Source organism: Scyliorhinus torazame, chromosome 2 (assembly GCF_047496885.1).
Source record: "Scyliorhinus torazame isolate Kashiwa2021f chromosome 2, sScyTor2.1, whole genome shotgun sequence".
NCBI lineage: Eukaryota > Metazoa > Chordata > Chondrichthyes > Carcharhiniformes > Scyliorhinidae > Scyliorhinus > Scyliorhinus torazame.
This window is the reverse complement of record NC_092708.1, coordinates 320,282,052-320,302,109: the sequence shown is the minus strand read 5'-3', so window position 1 is coordinate 320,302,109 and position 20,058 is coordinate 320,282,052. Positions and strand designations below refer to the sequence as shown.

At 46.8% G+C, this 20,058-nt stretch overlaps 1 protein-coding gene across 5 annotated transcripts in view; it reads left to right on the top strand.

The window, feature by feature from the left end:
- Nucleotides 1–20,058, top strand: part of LOC140400157 (E3 ubiquitin-protein ligase pellino homolog 2) — a 310,128-nt gene that overhangs the window by 257,312 nt on the left and 32,758 nt on the right. For 4 of the 5 annotated variants that reach the window (XM_072489627.1, XM_072489641.1, XM_072489649.1 and 1 more), the window contains 3 exons: nucleotides 1,631–1,732; nucleotides 12,739–12,936; nucleotides 16,006–16,194. In XM_072489627.1, coding sequence (XP_072345728.1) covers nucleotides 1,631–1,732; nucleotides 12,739–12,936; nucleotides 16,006–16,194 — 489 coding nt within the window. Of the gene's footprint in view, nucleotides 1–1,275; nucleotides 1,450–1,630; nucleotides 1,733–12,738; nucleotides 12,937–16,005; nucleotides 16,195–20,058 lie in introns of all 5 variants that reach the window. The other variant, XM_072489655.1, reaches the window with a different exon arrangement.

The following is a 20,058-nucleotide window of genomic DNA, read 5'->3' as shown; positions in this document are numbered from 1 at the left end:
GGTTGCCGCAGATTGCGATCATGATGGACACCTCGGTCAGACCGAAGTGCTGCCTCATCTGGTTCCAGGTTCTCAGGGTTACTACCACCACTCGGCTAGTTAAGAGTTTTGCTGGTGGGGATGGGAGTGGCAAGGGCCTGGAGGGTCGTTTCTGTACAGGAGGACTCCTCCATTCTCACCCATTCCATATTTGGTTCCTTTACCCATCCCCTCGTCCCCGGCCATGGCTGCCCAGTGGTAATATTGGAAGTAAGGAGGGCCAGGCCTCCCATGCTTCTTTTCTTCTGTAGTATTGTTTTGGGGATTCTTGGATTCTTCATTTATGTTGGTCCCCACACATATGCCATAATCATTTTATCTATTACTTGGAAGAAGGTCTTGGGGATGTAGATCGGTATGGATTTAAACAGGAAGAGGAACCTGGGCAGTACCTTCACCTTCATCGTCTGCACCCTCCCTGCCAGGGAAAGCAGGAATGCATCCCATCTCAGTAGGTCCTTCTGCTAGACTGGTCAGTTTCCACTTGTGGACCCGTGTCCATTTATCGGCTATCAAAATCCCCAGGTAACGGAATTTGCTTTGGGATATTTTAAATGGTAGACCGTCTAGCTCTGCCCTCCCCCTCTCGGATTCACCGGAAAGGCTTTGCTCTTGCCCAAGTTGAGTTTGTCGCCAGAGAAGGCTCCAAACTCCCCCAAGAGCTTCATGATTTCTTTCATGCCATTTTGCAGGTTGGAGATGTAGAGGAACAGGCCTTCCACATAGAGTGAGACTCTGTGCTCTGCCTGCTCTTCGGATTCCCCTCCAGCCTCCCGCGTCTCGCAGGACGATCGCTAGCAGCTCAATTGCCAGAGCGAACAAGAGCAAGGACAGCGAGCATCCCTGCTTTCTGCCTCTGTGCAGTTGGAAGTATTCAGAGCTGGCGGTGTTGGTCAAAACACCATGGAGGGGGCATTGTGTAGGAGTTTCACCCATGAGGTGAATGCCGTCACCAAACCGCTCTAGTACCTCAATGAGATACTTCCACTTGACTCTGTCGAAGGCCTTCTCTGCATATAGGGAGACGTTTACCTGTTCTCTCCCCAGATGGGGTCAGTTTCATATTCGTGGGTGGGGGGGGGGAGCTGCCAGGGTCGATGGTCTCCCTCTCTTGGGGGTGGCTGGGGACCCCTCGCCTTGTGGGTCCGCCGACACGCTTGCCCACTGCTCCTGTCCTTTTCCACTGTTTCTGGCTACCCTGCGGCCTCTCAAGCTACTGCTTCTCTGTCTTTGTAGGTGAGGGGATGAACGAGTCTGGATTTCTGGGCTAAATTCGGCCAAAAGTATCTATTTTGCTGTGTTCTGGAGGAAAACTACGTTATGTGCGACTACTCCGCACATCCCCATCACTGGAAGTCAAAACACATAAAACTGACCAATCAAAACCACCTAGACAGAAAAAAACGGACGGTTGTTATAAATTTTTTCCATTTTTATATATTAGAGCTTGCATTATACAATTTTATTTTAGTGTGCAGTTGATTTACAAAACATCATTGGTTGGAGCTTATTATTGTTACAATGCTCATGCTGCTGAAAGCCAAGTTCAAAGAAAAATATTCATGCACTTCTTTTATTTTCTATTTCATAGGCAGTCAATTGTAAAGGGCAACATAGCATCTCATATACACTATCCAGAAACCAGACTGTGGTGGTAGAGTATACTTATGATAAGGACACAGACATGTTTCAGGTGAGACCTATTTACTTGTTGTATTTAAATAGTCTACCCATTTCTTGGATTCTTAAAATATACTACATTATTGTAAACTGCTTTCTGCAAATCAGCAGGGGAAACTTCTGTGCAGTCCAATTCAGTGAGGTTTTTTTAGACTTGGGTTATATTGTGTAAATTCTGAGATGCAGTTAAAGGATTCCATTTCAGAAGCACATACATTCATATACATTTGAAACAATTATACAAAACACTTTTTCAGTTAAAACAAAATATATTAAAGATCAGAAATTCAAGATTCAATTAACAGTCGATGTTGATTTATTGAAAATCTCATATTGCATCAGTGGGGAAATGCTACAGTTGGCATCAAATGTCCCTGGGTTTGAGGGGGAAAAGAAGCAATCAGATCATTTATCTTTCATCCCTCTTCCAGCCTCTAATTTTCTGTTGTTCCCACTCTGTATCCTTCTCTTCCCTTGATAAGCACTTGGAGATTCATTCTTTTATATTTGAGTCTTTTGATATTTGGAAAGCTAATGTTTAAAACCAAAGCTCCTGGGAAACTTGTAAAAATTATAGATGGTCGATATTGGACTTTAATTGTTAATTATATCAGAAGATGCGACTTCTAATGGCAAAGATCGGTTGTCAATTCTGTAATGCTAGAAATCATTGTCGGTGATATTAGCACATTCATATGATATTCCTGAAAGTGCATTACGGTGGACTATTGATAGGCAAGTATCCAACTAGCTAGACTCTATTAACTGGATGGCGAAGTGGGACTTAGAGCTAGATTTTGCCATTCCAACACAGGCCAAACTAATGTTGGGTTGGGGAAAAGAGGTGGGTGTGGCCTGATCTTTAGATTCCCCCTCCTATTCCCATCATGTGACATTTTTAATCGCGCTGGATAAGGGTGTGGGTCATGAACCTGCACGTAGCAATCCAGGCGCTGGCTGCTCCATTGCTGGGGTGGTGATTTCAGGACCGCCCATAATTATCGCAGAGTAGGCTGGAGGACTTCATAGGTCGCAGAGGACCAGACGGGCTTTGTCAAAGGTAGACAGCTAACATCGAACACCAGGGATCTGCTGAACGTGATAATTACCCCATCCGTGGAGAGAACAATAGAGGTGATCATCTCCCTGGACGCAGAAAAGGCCTTCGACAGAGTCGAGTGGCAGTACCTCATAGAGGTACTGGAGTGGTTTGGACCAGGGTTCACCTCCTAGGTGAAGCTCCCATGGCGAACGTACGGACAAACAACACCAACGCTCAGTAATTCCAGCTGCACGGGCATCAGGCAGGGATGCCCACTGTCCCCCTGCTATTCGCTCTAGCGATCGAACCACTGGCGATCGTTCTCAGAACATCAAAAACCTGGAGTGGGATCCAAAGGGGAGGCAGAAAGCACAGTCTCGCTCTATGTAGATGATCTGCTCCTCTACATCTCGGACCCAAAAAGCAGCATGGAAGACATCATCGCGCTCCTGAAAGAGTTTGGTGCCTTCTTGGGTTACAAACTCAACATGAGCAAAAGCGAGATCTTCCCAGTGAACCCACAAGGGGGAGGGGCAGCACTAATGGGACGGGCATTCAAAAAGCCTTACCCAAATTCCGCTAGCTGGGGATCCAAATTGCTCATGACTGGGTGGGGATCCACAAATGGAACCTGACCAGTCTGACAGAGGAAGTCACAAAGGACCTGTAAAGATGGAACACACTGCCACTCTCCCTCGCGGGGAGAGTGCAGACGGTCAAAATGAACATACTGCCCAGGTACCTCGTCCAACTTAGATCTATCCCGATCTATATCCCCAAGGCCTTTTTCAGCTCGCTGGACAAACTAATCATGCCGTTTGTATGGGGGTGGGAAGAATGCTATGATACCAAAGAAGGTCCTGCAGAAAACAAAATCCAGGGGAGAGCTAGCCCTCCAAACCTACAATTCTACCACTGGACGGCGACAGCAGAACGAGTAAGGGGATGGATCAAGGAGCCAGAAGCCGAGTGGGTGCGCGCGGAGGAGGCCCCCTGCAAGGGGATCAGGCTTTGGACCCACGCCACGTCGGCACTCCCATCAGCACGCAAAAAACACTCCAGCAGCCCAGTGGTGGTAACCACCCTCCAGACCTGGAACCAACTACGGCAGCAATTCAGCCTGATTGAAATGTCAGTTAAAACCCCCATTTGCACAACCTTGGGTTTGCACCAGCGTTCACTGATGCCACCTTCAAAAAGTGGAGACAGGACGGCAGGACATTGACGGTCATGTGACCGACTGCAGGGTCACAACACTGGACGAACTGACGGAGTGATTTCAACTAGTCCGAGGTAACTACCTAAGGTACCTGCAGCTTAAAACCTTCCTATGGAAGGAGACGAGGACGTACCCATGACCACCACAACAGATACTACAAGAGTAGTTACTTGATGCAAACATTCTAGGCAAAGGAAATGTAGCGACATGTACGAACGACTGGTAGAGAGGGCTGACACCGTACTGGATGCAACAAGGAAGAAATGTGAGGAAGACCTGGGGCGTGAAATAGGGTGGGGACTCTGGAGTGAAGCACTGCATAGGGTCAACTCCACCTCCACATGCGCAAGACTCAACCTAACGTAACTATAGGTGGTACATAGAGCCCACTTAACAAGAACCCGAATGAGTAAATTCTTCCCGGAGGTGGAGGACAGATGCGAACGGTGCCCAGGGGGCCCAGCCTACCACGCCCACATGTTCTGGTCTTGCCCCAGACATGCTGGGTACTGGACAGTCTTAATGTCCAAAGTGGTAGGGGTGAGGGTGGAGCCGTGCCCAAAACTGGCAGCCTTCGTGGTATCAGAATAGCCAGATCTCTTCATGGGTAGGAGGGCAGACGCCCTTGCCTTTGCCTCCCGATCGCCCGCCATAGAATCCTTCTCGGCTGGCGGTCAGCAGCACCATCCAAAGCTGCAGACTGGTTGTCCGACCTCTCAGAATTTAACAAAATGAAGAAAATCAAATTCGCCATCCGAGGGTCGGATGATGGCTTCCACAGAAGGGGGACCGGTTTGTGCTCAACGAACAGGCTGATGAATAACCAAGTAGCCAAGAGCCAGGGGAATAAAGCCAATACATGAGAAAAGAAAATGAAGGAGGGAATGACCCGGGGGTGTGGGGGGGGGTGGAGCAGTGCAGGGGTGTACCAAACTTAACAGTAAAGAAAGGGGATCTGCAGAGAGGGGGGTGGGGGAGGAGGGCAGGGAGTGGGGGGGTGGAAAGAAGGAAAGATAGGAGGTAAAGAACAATAGAGGGGAACCAGAGTGGGGGGGGGGGGGGGAAGACGAGTGGACACAAACTGGAAGGAGAGCACCGGAAACGACAACAACCATGACAAAAAACAGCAGCAGAGAATAAGAAAGTACAGGAGGAAGAAACAATGAGCGCCCGAAGCAGAGGCAAACGCACAACAACTACAACAGTGAAAACCGACCGGGAGAAGAAATCAACATCATCAGGGACGCCACCCTGATCCATTTTTGTATTATTGGTGTTGTATGTACTCTCTTTGTGTTGGGAAAAATATATATATATGTAAAAATGGAAGAACACGCAAGACTTGTATAAAGGTTTACTGTAAATGTCTCGCCAGTACCTCGATGTATATACACTTCCCCAGTTTTTCCCCCCACATCTTGTTTTTTTTTTTCTTTACTCATTAGTTACGTGATTTTGCTAACTACATAGCGTTGTTAGGTGTAACTTGTATGTAATATCTTCTCACTTTGTTATTCACCTGTATTTATTTTTATTTTTTGTGTACACCTGTAAATATACTATGTTCGAAAACCCAATAAAAAACATTTTTTTAAAAAATGATCACCGAGTCTTTCCAGCATCTGAAGGAGATCAGAGATACTGTGAACCACTGGGGAAGCCTGTTTTAGAAACTTTTGACAAGTAAGTTTAAAAGGTATTGCTGATTTCACATATCATAATGTAATACTGTATAAGTTAGTTGATTATGCTTTTAATAGTGATAATAGAGATTTATTTAGAAAATGTTAGTGACCATTAAATTGACCAGCACTGTGAAAATAGAAGTCTCCATATGCATTGGATTAATTCATCCAGTAGATAAAGTGCTCTAATGCATTGACCAGTATTGAGGTTCAGATGTTACTGTGCCAATTGAATCCTGTACTTGATCTCTTCATTGATTGCCAGCTTTGCCATCTGTTTAACCTTTGAAGCAGTGGAACAAATGACAAATCTGGAGATTTTGTGGCAGAGTTGTGCAATGGACTCTCATGATAATTGCTTAGTTCCAATCCGACTAATGGGTTCAGCTAAACAAGATTATTGATACACCTGACAAGGGGATTGAAAGCTTTGTTTTAATGTGATAATTTAATGAGTTCTATGATTTTGTTACTAAGATTGTTTTTTGAACTGGATTTTGATTGGCTGTATGTTGATTTGGTCAATCTTATGGCTACTTAATAAAATAAAGGTTTTTTCAAATGCCGTTTGAATCGCTGATTATGATTTTTTCAAATGGAGTTTGAATGATTGTGTGTTTTGACCGTTTTTATGAGTCCTAAGAAGATGATAAATTTTTTTCAAATGGAATTTGAATGGCTTTTTTATTTTGGCAGTTTCATGGGCATGTCAAAGACTTTTGTTACTGCAATGTTATTATCGGGCTCATGAGGTCTGTCTCTGGTGAATACTGTGTGTGTGGGCAGTGGGTGGAGGTGTATGGAGGGGACAGAAAGGTGGGTGGAAAGTGACAGGATTCTGGAGTCTATGGTGGATGGATAGGGGGTGTGGGAAAGGGTGCCACCACTCTTGCAGAACTGGGCTGTTGCCCCAGTGAATGGAGGCAGACCTTTTAATTTGCTCGTCAGAGCATCTGCCCACCTCCATTTTTGTAGGCGATGTGATTCATAACAGCTCAGAAGTGTGAACCATGGGGTCCCTGGAATGGAGTTGGAAACCCTTTGACAGGCAAGTTAAAAATGTGTTTATAACTTCATATGTCACAGTGTATATAATGTAGGGATTTGTTCTTAATAGGTAAGTGACCATTACATTTGACTGGCATTGTGAAAATGGAAAAGTGTTTGATGCATTAGATTACATTATCCAATAAATAAGGTCATCTTTTGAAATAAACAGTATTGATATTCATATTTTACTATAATTTGTTTCCTGTGATTTAATTTCTTAATTGAATGACCGCTTATACATCTGCTCCCCTGTTTTTAAGCTTGAACAGCTCGTGGACATCTTTGGTTGACAGCTCAGTCATCTGTTCCCCGGTTTTTAAGCTAGAACAGATGGCTGAGGTCTTTCACTGACTTTGAAGGTTTTATTATATTTAGCCCTGGAAGCTTTATTTATGTAGCTGTGCAATGAAAGTCATTTATGAATGCTTGGCTGAGCTTCAGACCCCACTGATGGATTCAGCTCAGCAGGCGTTCTTAACACAGCTATCAAGGGGACTAAGTTTATTTATCCTGACAGTTTTAAAACCACTTGAGGATTATGTTTCTGAAGTCGGTTTTGAATGAGTGTTTATCTTGACATTCTCATGAACATCAAAAGGCTTCCCAATGTTCTTTTGGGGTTCAAAACTTCTGTACATATGGCTATGAGATATCAAATTGGATGAGTGGGCATGGTGAGAGAATGGTGAACGGTTATGGGGTTGCATGTGGGCACGCGGGTTTGTAAGGGTATGGGGTGGGTGAGTGGGCATGGGGGTGAAGGCGTGAGGGGCATAGGGGGATAGGGGTAGGGAGATAAGAGGGTCTCGTACTCCTCTACAGATCTGGACCAATGTCCCAGTGAATGGAAGTGGGCCTTCTAACATATCTGCCTTAGCAACCTCCACCTCCCCCTGCTTTGGGAGGCCGCGACCTGAGCTTCAGCCCTTTCTCAACTCGAAGGTGGGAAATTATGTTGGGATGGGACGTCCATTCGAGGTTGGATTGTGACATGAGTAAATTATTCTGATTCCCAATTCCCACTTCGAAGAGGAAAATCTGGCTTTTTGAATTAAATGTTTGAATAAAACAATCTGAATCAAGGCTGTCACCCATATAAGCCTTTACAAGGGTAACCAAATGTTATTTTAAAAAAGTTTTTTATTCATATTTTTAGCATTTTAACATTTTACAAAACTAAACAAAAACATTGCACCCCCAAATACCATAAACCCTGCATCAACTAGCTCTCCGAATGTAAAATAAACAAACCCCATCTCATGTGGAACCCCTCATTTGTCCCCTTCAGGCACATTTCATCCTCTCCATTAGATCCCCGAGACACGCCGAGACAGAGTGGAGAAGCTGAGTTCCACAACAACAGAACCCGCCTGCGAGCGATCAATGAGGCAAAGGCTAAAACATCTGTCCCTGCACTTGTCTGGAACTCAGGCAGGTCTGACACCTCGAATATGGCCCCCAGAGAACCCGGCTCCAAATTCACATGCAGGATTGCCGACATGGTGCTGAAAAACAACCCCAAAATATCTCCAACTTCGGGCATGAACAGAACATGTGCACATGATTAGCCGGGCCCCTCCCGCAACGTATGCAAGTATCCTCTAGACCCTCAAACAGCTGGCCCATCCTTGACTTAGTCAACTGTGCCCTGAGCATCACCTTTAACTATATCAACCCCAGCCCTGTGCATGATGTTCAGGCATTCGCACAGCAGCACCTCACACCACAGTGTCTCCTCCAGTGCCATCCCCAACTCCTCCTCCCACTTGGCCTTAACTCCCCTCCATGGACACCGTATCCTCTAAAATCCTCCCATAAATTGCCACAATGACCTCACCCTCCAACCCCATTACTGGCAGCACCTCCTCCAACAATGAGGAAGCAGGCGCTATCTGAAAGGTCTGAAAAACCTTTCTAGCGAAGTCCTGCACCTGCATACAGCGAAAGCCCTCCTCACCAGGATACCAAAACTTCCCCTCAACTCCTCCAAGCTGGCAAACCGCCCGTCCAAAAACAAATCCTTCATCTCCTTCACTCCTCTCCCTTCCCATCCCCGAAACCTCGCATCCATGCTCCCCAGCTCAAATCCATGATTCACCCGGATTGGCATCAGCCTCGATACCGCTCCCAACCTAAAGTGCTGCCAAAATTGCCTCCAAATCTTCAATGTGGGAACCACCACTGGACTCTCCGAATCCCGACCCCCTACAAGAACCAGCCTCCATCCTCACCCATAAAGCCTCCGCGTCCCTACTCGAGCCCTACACCTTCTCCATATTTGCTGCCCAGTAATAATACAAGAAGTTCGGAAGGCCAACCCCCCCCCACCCCCCCCCCCCCCCCCCACCCCCAATTGCCGGCCCCTCTGAAGTGCCACCTTCCTTATCCTGGCCACCTTCCCTTCCCAAATAAACAACAAAGCCAACCTGTCATCCCCTTAAAAAATGACTTTGGCAAAAATACTGGCATGCAGTGAATTAAGAATAAATGCCACAGCAAAATATTCATCTTAACTACCTGTGAGTCGAACTGTCAGCGACAATGGAAGACTATCCCACCTCAATCAATCCGCTTTCACTCTCCCAACCAGACTCGTAAAGTTCAGCTTGCAATGCCATGCCAATCCCAGGCTACCTGCATCCCCAAATACCTGAAATGGGCTGTTGCCACCCGAAATGGCAACTCCCCCACTCAAACACCCACCCCTACAGAACTCACCACAAAGTACTCGCTTTTCCCCAAATTCAACTTGCATCCCGAAAATGCCCCAAATCTCTTAAGCAGACCCATTATGTTCCCCACCGAAGAGGTCGGGTCCAAAATATAAAACAGCAGATTATCCGCATAGAGAGATACCTTGTGGCGCCACCACCGCCGCTATCCCCTTCCATTAATCAGAGCTCCTCAGTGCAATGGCTAAGGGCTCTATCGCCAGCGCAAACAGAAGGGGGACATGGGGTATCCCTGCCTCGTTCCGCAATGTCGCGGAAAGTACCCTGAATTCATATAATTTGTTCGCACACACGCCATCAGATCCTTATATAACAATTTCACCCATGCCACAAACTTAGGCCCAATCTCAAACTTCTCCAACACTGGAAACGGATAACTCCATTCTGTATCCAACGCCGCCACCACCTCTAACTCCCTTCCTTCTTCCAGAGAAAGCACCAAATTCAGCAGTCGCTGCACATTTGACAAACCTTAATGAGTCACAACTGCCTACCCTTAACGAACCCCGTCTGATCCTCTCCAATCACCTTCGGTAGGCACTCCCTCAACCCCAACACCTTCGCCAGTATCTTGGCATCCACATTCAACACAGATATGGGCCTATATGACCCACACTGCACCGGATCCTTATCCTTTTTAAGCAACAATGAAATGGATACCTGACCCAACGTTTCTGGCAACGTTTCCCAGCCATCGAGTCCTCAAACATTTCTACCAACAGCAGCACCAACTTATCCTTAAACATCAATGGAAAAATCATCCAGCCCCGGTACCTTACCCGTCTGCATCTTCTCTACTGCTACCTGCACTTCATCCACCACCGGTTCCTCCAATCCTACCCTCTCCTCCTCTCCTATCTCTGGGCACTCCAATCGTCCCAAAAGCTCCCTCATATCCAACGCATCTTCTGGTGGCTCTGAAACCTCCCCATTGTGATTAAACCCCTAATAATCTTGGATTACCTTACCCATTTTAGTACAAAAATTCAGATCCGCCAACAATCCCACATCCAACCTCCACGCCAGCCTCTGGACTGACCCCTTCCACATACATTGTCCGAGATCACAATTGCCGAATACTCTGCCTTCCTCACCCCGGCTAACAGCGTCTTTCCCATTGTGTAAAAAAAGGCGATCCTCGAGTACACCTTGTACACAGGTGAAAAAAACAAGTATTCCCTGTACCACCGATCCACCCCTCCCATCTCCCTCATAAACCCAGCCAATGCTTTTGCCCCCCCCCCCCCCCCCCCCAAAAACTGATGAGGTCGGCGAATGTGACTGGGGCCTGTCCACCTCTGGCATCAACACTGTTCCAGTCCCCCCCAGTATCAACTCGTGAGTATCCAAATTTGGAATGGCGACCAGCGTATTCTTCACAAACTTAGTGCCATCCCAATTTGGGACATATACGCTAACCAGCACCAACCTCCCCTCCAATGCACCCGTTACTATCACATAACTACCCCGATCCGCCACCACCTTCTCCATCTGGAACTGCAGGCGCTTGGCCACCAGAATCGCCATAGCCCCGGGCCCTGCTGTCAAAGCTTGAGTGAAACACCAGGTTCACCCAGCCCTTTCTCTGCCTCATCTGGTCCTTCACTCTCCAATGGGTCTCCTGCAACAGCACCACATCAGCTTTCAGACTCTGCAAGTGCGAGAAAACTTGCTCTCTTCACCGGTCCCCCTTGCCCTCTGACGTTCCACGTCACCACCCGGACTAGTGGTTCTCTTCCCCCCCCCCCCCCCTCACTCCGCCCCTCCTATCTGCCATACCTACTACTCCAGGCCCCGCTCATCAAGCGGAACCCAGCTCTAACCCTAGTCTCTGTCAGCCCCCTGCCCTCCCCCTTCCCAGAATCCCCCCAACTACTTCCTCCCAAAAACACCTCACCCAGTAATATCCCCCCCACCATTTACATATCCTATGCCCATCGAAACCTGCCCGTATAGGATCCAATGACCATGGCCCCTCTCCCCACCTCGTTCACGTTCACCAGCCAGCCTGCGTTTTCTAGCATGGTGGACCCTGCCAGAGCCCCATTCCCCACACAAAAGCAAAACTAACACCCAATCCCCCGATGCCTAAACCTTCCAAACATCCCACCCCATAATCCCACAAACCCAACACATCCCAGCCAATCCCTACCAATTCCCAAACCCTCCCTTCCCCACTACCACACTAAAACAAACAATAACCCCCAAAAACAAGAAAAACGAAAGGGAAGATGCATCAAAAGAAAAGAAAAAAGATCACGGTCAGCATCATCAAAGTCCAAACTCCCCTCTGTCCCAGTTCTTTAGCTTTCAAGAACGCCTCCTCCGCCGTTTCAAATTAAAAGTTGTTTGAGTTGTGAGTCAACCTCCGCTTTGCCAGGTCGATCTCTCCAAACCTCAGAATGCAACTATACAGCACCGCCTTCAACTGGCCAAAGGCCACCCGCCTTCTCGACCGCTTTGCCATAAGATCTTGGTATATTCGAATACCAATGCCTTCCCACTTCACCTCTCGATTCTGCTTTGCCCATCTCGAGACCTTCTCCTTCACTAGGTAGCTGTGGAAGCAGACTATCACAGCCCTCGGTCGTTCATTTGTCTTTGGCTTTGGCCAGAGCGACTGATGGCCCTGTCCAATTCTTAAATTGAAAGGTCCTCCTCCCTCTCCCTTCAACACCTCTCCACCCCCTTCAACACCTCTCCTTGCTCCTGCACCTTCGTCAACGCCACCATTATTGGGGCAAGAGTCCCATCTACCTATTTCTTAAGTGAGATCATCATCTCTTTCATTACGTGTGTCAAAGTGCTTGGATGACAGCTGCTCAAACTCCCCCGACATCACTTTAGTCAGATTTTCCACCATAACAGGAGAAGCCCCTCCTGACGAACTAGCACCAGCCTGTTGGACTCGCAGCCGCACTCGCCGACTGACTTTCGCTCACCCCCTTCCTTCTTCTGGAACTTCGACATTCCACAACCTGTTCAGATCTTCTAAAACCTAATCATTCGAAAAAATCCCCCAAAAAACGGGTAGAAAGGGCCAAAAAAAAAAACAGAAACTCAAGCAGGAGCCACACAACGAGCAATCTCCACTTACATGTCGCCACCGGACATCCAGCTAACTGAATCTTAATGTTATTTAGTAACCCTTAAAGAGCTTTTCATTGTATTGCAATGAAAAATCTAGTTTAAGTTTCTTGCTAATAGGTGTATTTGTGAGAGATTAGGAAATAGCCTTCATTGCAATATTCTGTAATGCCATGTTTACATTATATTTTCCTTCTTTCACAGATTGGAAGGTCTACAGAGAATCCCATTGATTTTGTGGTGACGGACACCGTTTCTGGTAGTCAGAGTAACGATGAGATGCAAATCACTCAAAGCACCATCTCCAGATTTGCGTGTAGGATAGTTTGTGATAGAAATGCACCGTACACAGCGCAGATTTATGCTGCAGGATTTGATTCATCTAAAAACATATTTCTTGGGGTACGTATGGTGCAGGATTATGGTGCATGGTTAATCTAAGAGCACATTTCTTGGAGAATTTGCAATATAGGTCTAGTCCAGCACACTTCCCCTCCGAGAGCATGTCCCTAACCCATCCAGCCCCTCCCTTCACTTCACATATATCCTATCAATCCCCCCCACTTAAATTTACTGTTCCCACACAGTGGCGTCAACACCAACATTTTATTCAATCCTCTTCCGATACTTATCCTTATCCAATGCCTCTTCAACTGATTCCATATCCTAATAGTCGACTTGACCACCGGACTCCCCGTATAGCTATCCAGGACCAACTACAACTGGGATGTCACCAGGACTCTCAAACTAGAACCCCTGCAGGATTCCTCCTCTAACCTAATCCACACACCCCCGCACCGCCTTACCTTCTCCACATTCGTAGCCCAGTAATAATACATCAGCTTTGAGAGCGCCATCGCCCCTTTCTGCCTCTGTCTTTTTAGAGCCTGTTCACCTTCCGTACCTTACCCGCCCATATGAACTTTGAAATCAATGCCGCCAGTTTCCGGAAGAAGCCCTTGTGGAGAAAGATCAGGAGGGTCTGAAAGACAACCAGAAACCTTGGCAACACATTCATCTTTGCCTGCACCTTCCCTGCCAACGCCAAGTGCAAAGTATCCCACTTCTTGGAATCTTCCTTAACCTCTTCCAGTAACCCTGTCAAGTTCCACCTGTGCATCGTGGCCCACTCATGCATTACCTGAATCCCCAGATACCTGAACTGCTCTCCTGCAACCTTAAATGGTAGCGCCCTCAAATTGGTCCCCCCGTGTCGCTGCAATCATCGGAAATACCGTGCTCTTCCTTACATTCAACTTCTAACCAGAGAAGGCCCGGAATCTCTCCCAACAGGCCCATAATGCTGCACATACTTTCCAACGGGTCTGACACGAACAACAGCAGGTTGGCTGCATACAGCTACGCCCAGTGCTCCCTACCCCCCCTTGCAATCCCTCGCCACTCAGCCTACGCCCGAACCAACGCAAATAACAGTGACAGCGGGCACCTCTGCCTCGTTCCCCTATGTAAGCCAAAATATCCCGAACCCGTCTCATTTGTACAGACACTAGTCACAGGGACGCATGCAAAAGTCGAACTCATGCCACAAACTTCGGCCCAAACCCAATCCTACCCAGAATTTCAAACAGATACCTCCACTCTACTCAATGAAAAGCCTTCTCTACATCCATGGATACAATAACTTCAAGTGCCCGCCCCCCTGACGGAGTCATAATTACTTTCAGCAACTTGAAGGTTAAGAGGGTTATTGGGTTACGGGGATAGGGTGGAAGTGAGGGCCTAAGTGGGTCGGTGCAGACTCGATGGGCCGAATGGCCTCCTGCACTGTTATGTTCTATGTTCTAACCTCTTTTAATGTTTTTGGAGAGCTGCCGACCCTTCACAAAGCCCATTTGATCCTCAAAGACCACCTCTGGCATATATCCCTCCAACCTACACGCCAATACTTTCGCCACTACACCGTGTTCAATAAAGAAATGGGCCTGTAGAACCCACACTCCCGTAGGTCCTTCCTCTTTTTCGGGATCAACGAGATCAACGTCTGTGGTAACGTTGCTGGCAACCCACCCTTCACCACCTCACTGAACATCCCCAACAGGTTGGGGGTCAACTTTGTCGTAAACCGCTTATAAAATCCATCAGAAAGCTGCCCGGCCCCAGAGCCTTCCCCGATTGCATCCTACTGATACAATCTATCACGTCCTTTAGCCCCAACGGCTCCTCTAGTGCCTGTCTCTTTCCCTCCTCCAACTCTGGGAACTCCCGACCAATCCAGAAACGGCTCCATATCTCCCACCTCTCCAACCGGCTCAGCCTACACAACGTCTTGTAGAACGCCCTGAACAGCTGATTTATCTTTACCGACACCAGCTCCCCCTTCTCCGCCCGTTCCTGCAAAATATCCCTCAATGCTGCCTGATGCCACAACTGGTGGGCCAACATAAGACTCACCTCCCCATATTCACACTGCACTCCCCACACCCTCCGCAGCTGTTCCACTGCTTTGCTCATCGTCAACCGATCAAACAAAATAATCTCACCTTGGACCACTGCCTTCAAAGCCTCTAAAAACATAGCCACCAACTCCACAATTCTGATTAAATACATAGTTCTCAATCACCACTTTCACCTTCTCACAAACTGCCTTACCTGCCAGAAGGGCCAAATCTAACCTCCCCCGGCCTTTGCACCTGTCTCGAACTAAGCCTCACATCCAACTAGTGCAGCTCATAATCCAAGATCACAATTCCTGCATCTCCTACCAACCCCATCAGCACTGCCCGACTTACATGAAAAAAAATCAATCCGAGAGTAGATTCCATACACATTCAAGAAGAAGGAGTACTGAAAAAAGAATACTCCCTTACTCCCGGGTTCCCGAATCTCCACGGATCCACCATCCCCATTCTTTCCGTAAACCCTCTCTGCTCTTTCGCCATTCTCGACCTTCCCATCAACTTGGGACTTGACCTCTCCCAACTACAGCTCCGTAACACAATTAGAAACCCCTCCCATAATCAGCTGGTGAGAATCTAAGTCTGGAATCATCCCCAGTATCCTCTTTACAAACGCAGCATCGTCCCAATTAGGCGCATGAGTGATATGATTGTGCATCGTCCGAGTTCCTCTGAGGACTTCTCGGTCTGGAAGGGGAGGGGGGGATGCGGGGTAACGCCCATGTGTGTGAGGAGGGAATGACTATGTCTGTAAGTGGAGGGTGTGGGGGACTCTGCAGCTCACTTGGAGATCGGGTCACCCCTTTCAAAATGGTGGCCCCATCTCTGAGGATCGGACTGGCCAGCGAGTTCAGCTCCCCAGTGATAAATAATTTGAAATGTGGGCTAGTCTGAAGAAAAACTCCCCAGGGCCCCAAAAAGTGACTAAGTGTGGTTAGAAAGTGGTGGGGAACTCGCCGTCAGAGCTGGGGAGAAACTTCCAGCCAAACCCGCCTGAAAGGACGTATTTTGTAAAAAGTTCATATTGTGAATCTATATTTTTGGAATGAAATAGGAGAAGGCTGCTAAATGGAAAAATCCTGATGGCCACATGGATGGATTAACAACTAATGGAGTATTGGTAATGCATCCCAGGGGAGGTTTTACAGAAGAATCTAAGCCTGGGGTATGGCGGGAAATTTCTGTTTGCGGAGATGTGTACACGCTAAGGGAAACAAGATCAGCACAGCAAAGAGGAAAACTGGTAGGTAAACATACTTGCCTAATTGTACCGTGTTTTTTTTTCCAGTTGTTAATCCATACCAAATCCATTAGAAATAAGCTATTCCATGTCACTTTAGTAAAAATTGTAAAGTTTCAAGATCTCTCAATTTATTTTTTTGGCTATTAAAGCCAAGGTGAATAGACCAGGCAGATAATGCAGAAAGATCACAAATAGAAGAACACAAGAATTAGGAGCAGGGTTTAGTCCCTCAAACCTTCACTGCCATTTGATAGTGCTGCAGATCTGAATGTGTGGCCTCGACTCCACTTTCCTGTCTGCCCCCCATATACTTGACTCCCTTGTTGACCAAAATATATATCTTCCTCAACTTTGAATATATTCAATGATCCAACTTCAACTGCTTTCTGGGGAAGGGAATTCTGTAGACTAACAATTGACTGAGTCAGGATAGAAGTGCCTTTAAAGGGTGCAGGCTGGGTGCTGTCAAAAGCCCACATACAGCATTCCCAACCTGGCTGATTCCATTGCGAAGATAGGCATAGTCTACTCCTCTGCAATTTTCATGGTGTAAAGATGTGTGTTTCACAGAGTAGGTGTGAACCCTGGCCTGCATGAGGGAACCTTTTAAAAGGTAAATTCAAACAGTCCTCCTCACACCCCCTATGGCCCTGCATATCCCCTGTACAAAGCTCTGCCCTTCAGCTTGCCCCTTTTGACCCTTCATGCCCCCTGTGGCCCGTCATGCAACCTTTTGCCAAACTCTGCCCTTCCTCCTCCTCCTCCCAATGTCCCTTAACGCCCTCACCCCCAAGCCACGGTGCGCCCTTGCTGGTTTACCCACTATATACTGTCTAAACCCAATGTAGAACGTGTAAACCGAAACACTTTAAAGAAAAGTAATTTATTCATAACTTCATCCAGCTTTGGAAAAAAAATTACCAGAAGCTAATAAAAGTGTTGATTGTCCTGACTCTTTAAAGTGTTAATTAGAAAAACCATAATACTTGAAACCACTTAAGATGAGTAAACAAACATTGGGAAATTGACAGCAAAGATCAGAGTGTCTGACCTGCCAATCAAGCAATGTTTTCTCTTCTTTCAACAAGCTTAATGATTGCCTTAACTCCAAGCCAAGGCTTGATATGTATGCTTGGCTGAGAGCGCAGAGAATTTTAGAATTCTGCTGCTGCTCCAAAATAATCCTCTTTGTGGATAATTCCTGCATCCAGCTGAAAAGAGCCTGGAACACCCTGTGGCCTTTGGCAGGTACTTTCCAATGCTATTTCCATGTCAACATCTGCGGTTGCTCATTTGTGAGATGTGCTTCATCAAATGACAACCCAACTAACTGTCTTGGTGGTCCTACTGGAATGTGCATACCTGCGCTAGTGGAGAGTGTGCATGAGTTATTTGATGACGCCTCTTCTAAGGAACATTCCTCCTGTTCCATATCAAAGTCTAAGGGACATTTTGTAGGGCCTGTGAAAGATGAGAGAACTGACCAGGTGAGAGGCTTCCAAGTCACCATTGTGCAGATCATCGTTTTTCAATGACCACTGACATCAAACCCACATGAGTGAGTGTTGTATGCCATGTATGTGGCTGTGTGATATTTAATTCTACCACCATGTAGCCGGAAGACCCCTAACTCTCCATTGCCAATGGTTAGACGTGCTGAAATCCAGCTAATATTCAGTGTTAGCTTTTCCATAGCTGTCAAGGTGGGGATGACTGGAGGGCCACCTCTGCCTCGCCCTAATACTCTGAACTCTACAAGAGAAAAAAAGAGACCCATTAATGTGAGCTGTGGAATATTTTGGGAGAATGGATCACAGATGTGTAGCATTGCAATAACACAAGACTGAATGTCTGTGGTCGTTGGTGAGGAAGGGATGTGAAGAGGTTTCTCGTAAGAGAGGGATTGACCCAGGTTGTTATCCCACCCAATTGATTGAAAAACACACAAGTCAGATACAAATGCAGTGGCTGCGTTATAAAGCCACTGACAAATCGTCTGTTGGCTTACGAGTCTGAAAGTTAAAATTCACCTAATGTCCATGAGTGAATGCAATTTCTCCATATTGCACAAAAGTCCCACATTTCAACTTCTCCACGTCCCACTAGTCTATTATTAAGAGTGTTTAAGTTAACTTGTTAAAGCAATAACATGCCATATACAAGAAGGAACTCACATTTATATAGTTATTATCCTCTAGACATCAAACATAATTAATTAGTTTTGAAATACTTTGGGGAATATTTAGAAAATAATTTATGGGATATGGCATTCGCATTTATTGCCCATCATTAATTGCCCTTGAGAACGTGGTGATGAACTGCTTTCTTGAACCGCTGCCGTCCATGTAATGTAGGTACACCCACAATGTAGTTAAGGAGGAACTGCAAATCAGGATGGTGAGTGACTTGGCGGGTGACCTTCCAGGTGGTGGTGTTCCTGTGTCCTTGTCCCTCTAAATGGTAGTGGTTGTGGATTGGAAGGTGCTGTCGAAGCAGCCATGATGAGCTCCTGCAGTACATACACTGCAGTGGAATTGCGGATAGCGATGAGGACTGTCAGAGGATACAGCAGGATTTAGATTGTTTGGAGACTTGGGCGGAGAGATGGCAGATGGAGTTTAATCCGGACAAATGTGAGGTAATGCATTTTGGAAGGTCTAATGCAGGTAGGGAATGTACAGTGAATGGTAGAACCCTCCGGAGTATTGAAAGTCAAAGAGATCTAGGAGTACAGGTCCACAGGTCACTGAAAGGGGCAACACAGGTGGAGAAGGTGGTCAAGAAGGCATACGGCATGCTTGCCTTCATTGGCTGGGGCATTGAGTATAAGAATTGGCAAATCATGTTGCAGCTGTATAGAACCTTAGTTAGGCCACACTTGGAGTATTGTATTCAATTCTGGTTGCCACACTACCAGAAGGCTGTGGAGGCTTTAGAGAGGGTGCAGAAGAGATTTACCAGAATGTTGCCTGGTATGGAGGGCATTAGCTATGAGGAGCGGTTGAATAAACTCGGTTTGTTCTCACTGGAACGACGGAGGTTGAGGGGCGACCTGATAGAGGTCTACAAAATTATGAGGGGCATAGACCGAGTGGATAGTCAGAGGCTTTTCCCCGGGGTAGAGGGGTCAATTACTAGGGGGCATAGGTTTAAGGTGAGAGGGGCAAGGTTTAGAGTAGATGTACGAGGCAGGTTTTTTATGCAGAGGGTAGTGGGTGCCTGGAACCCGCTACCGGAGGAGGTGGTGGAAGCAGGGACGATAGTGACATTTAAGGGGCATCCTGACAAATACATGAATAGGATGGGAATAGAGGGATATGGACCCAGGAAGTGTAGAAGATTGTAGTTTAGTCGGGCAGCGTGGTCGGCACGGGCTTGGAGGGCCGAAGGGCCTGTTCCTGTGCTGTACATTTCTTTGTTCTTTGTTGTACTACTGTGCATCGGTGGTGTAGGCAATAAATGTTTGTGGAAAGGGTGCAAATCACACGGGCTGCTTTGTCCTGGATGGTGTTAAACGTCTTGATATTGGAGCTGTAATCATCCAGGCAAGTAGCAAATATTCCATCACACCGCTGATTTATGCCTTGTAGATGGTGGGCATGCTGTGGTGAATTACTTGCTGCAAGATTCCAAGCTTCTCACCTGCTCTTGTAGCCAGATTATTTATATAGATGGTCTAGTTATGTTTATGGTCAATGGTAACCCCCAGGATGTTGATAGTGGGGATTCAGCAAATTGAACGTCCGAGGCGATGATTAGATTCTCTCTTGTTGGAAATGGTCAATGCCTAGCACTTGTGTAGCAGGAATGTTACTTGCCATTTGTCAGCCCAAGCCTGGATATTGTCCTGGTCTTGCTGCATTT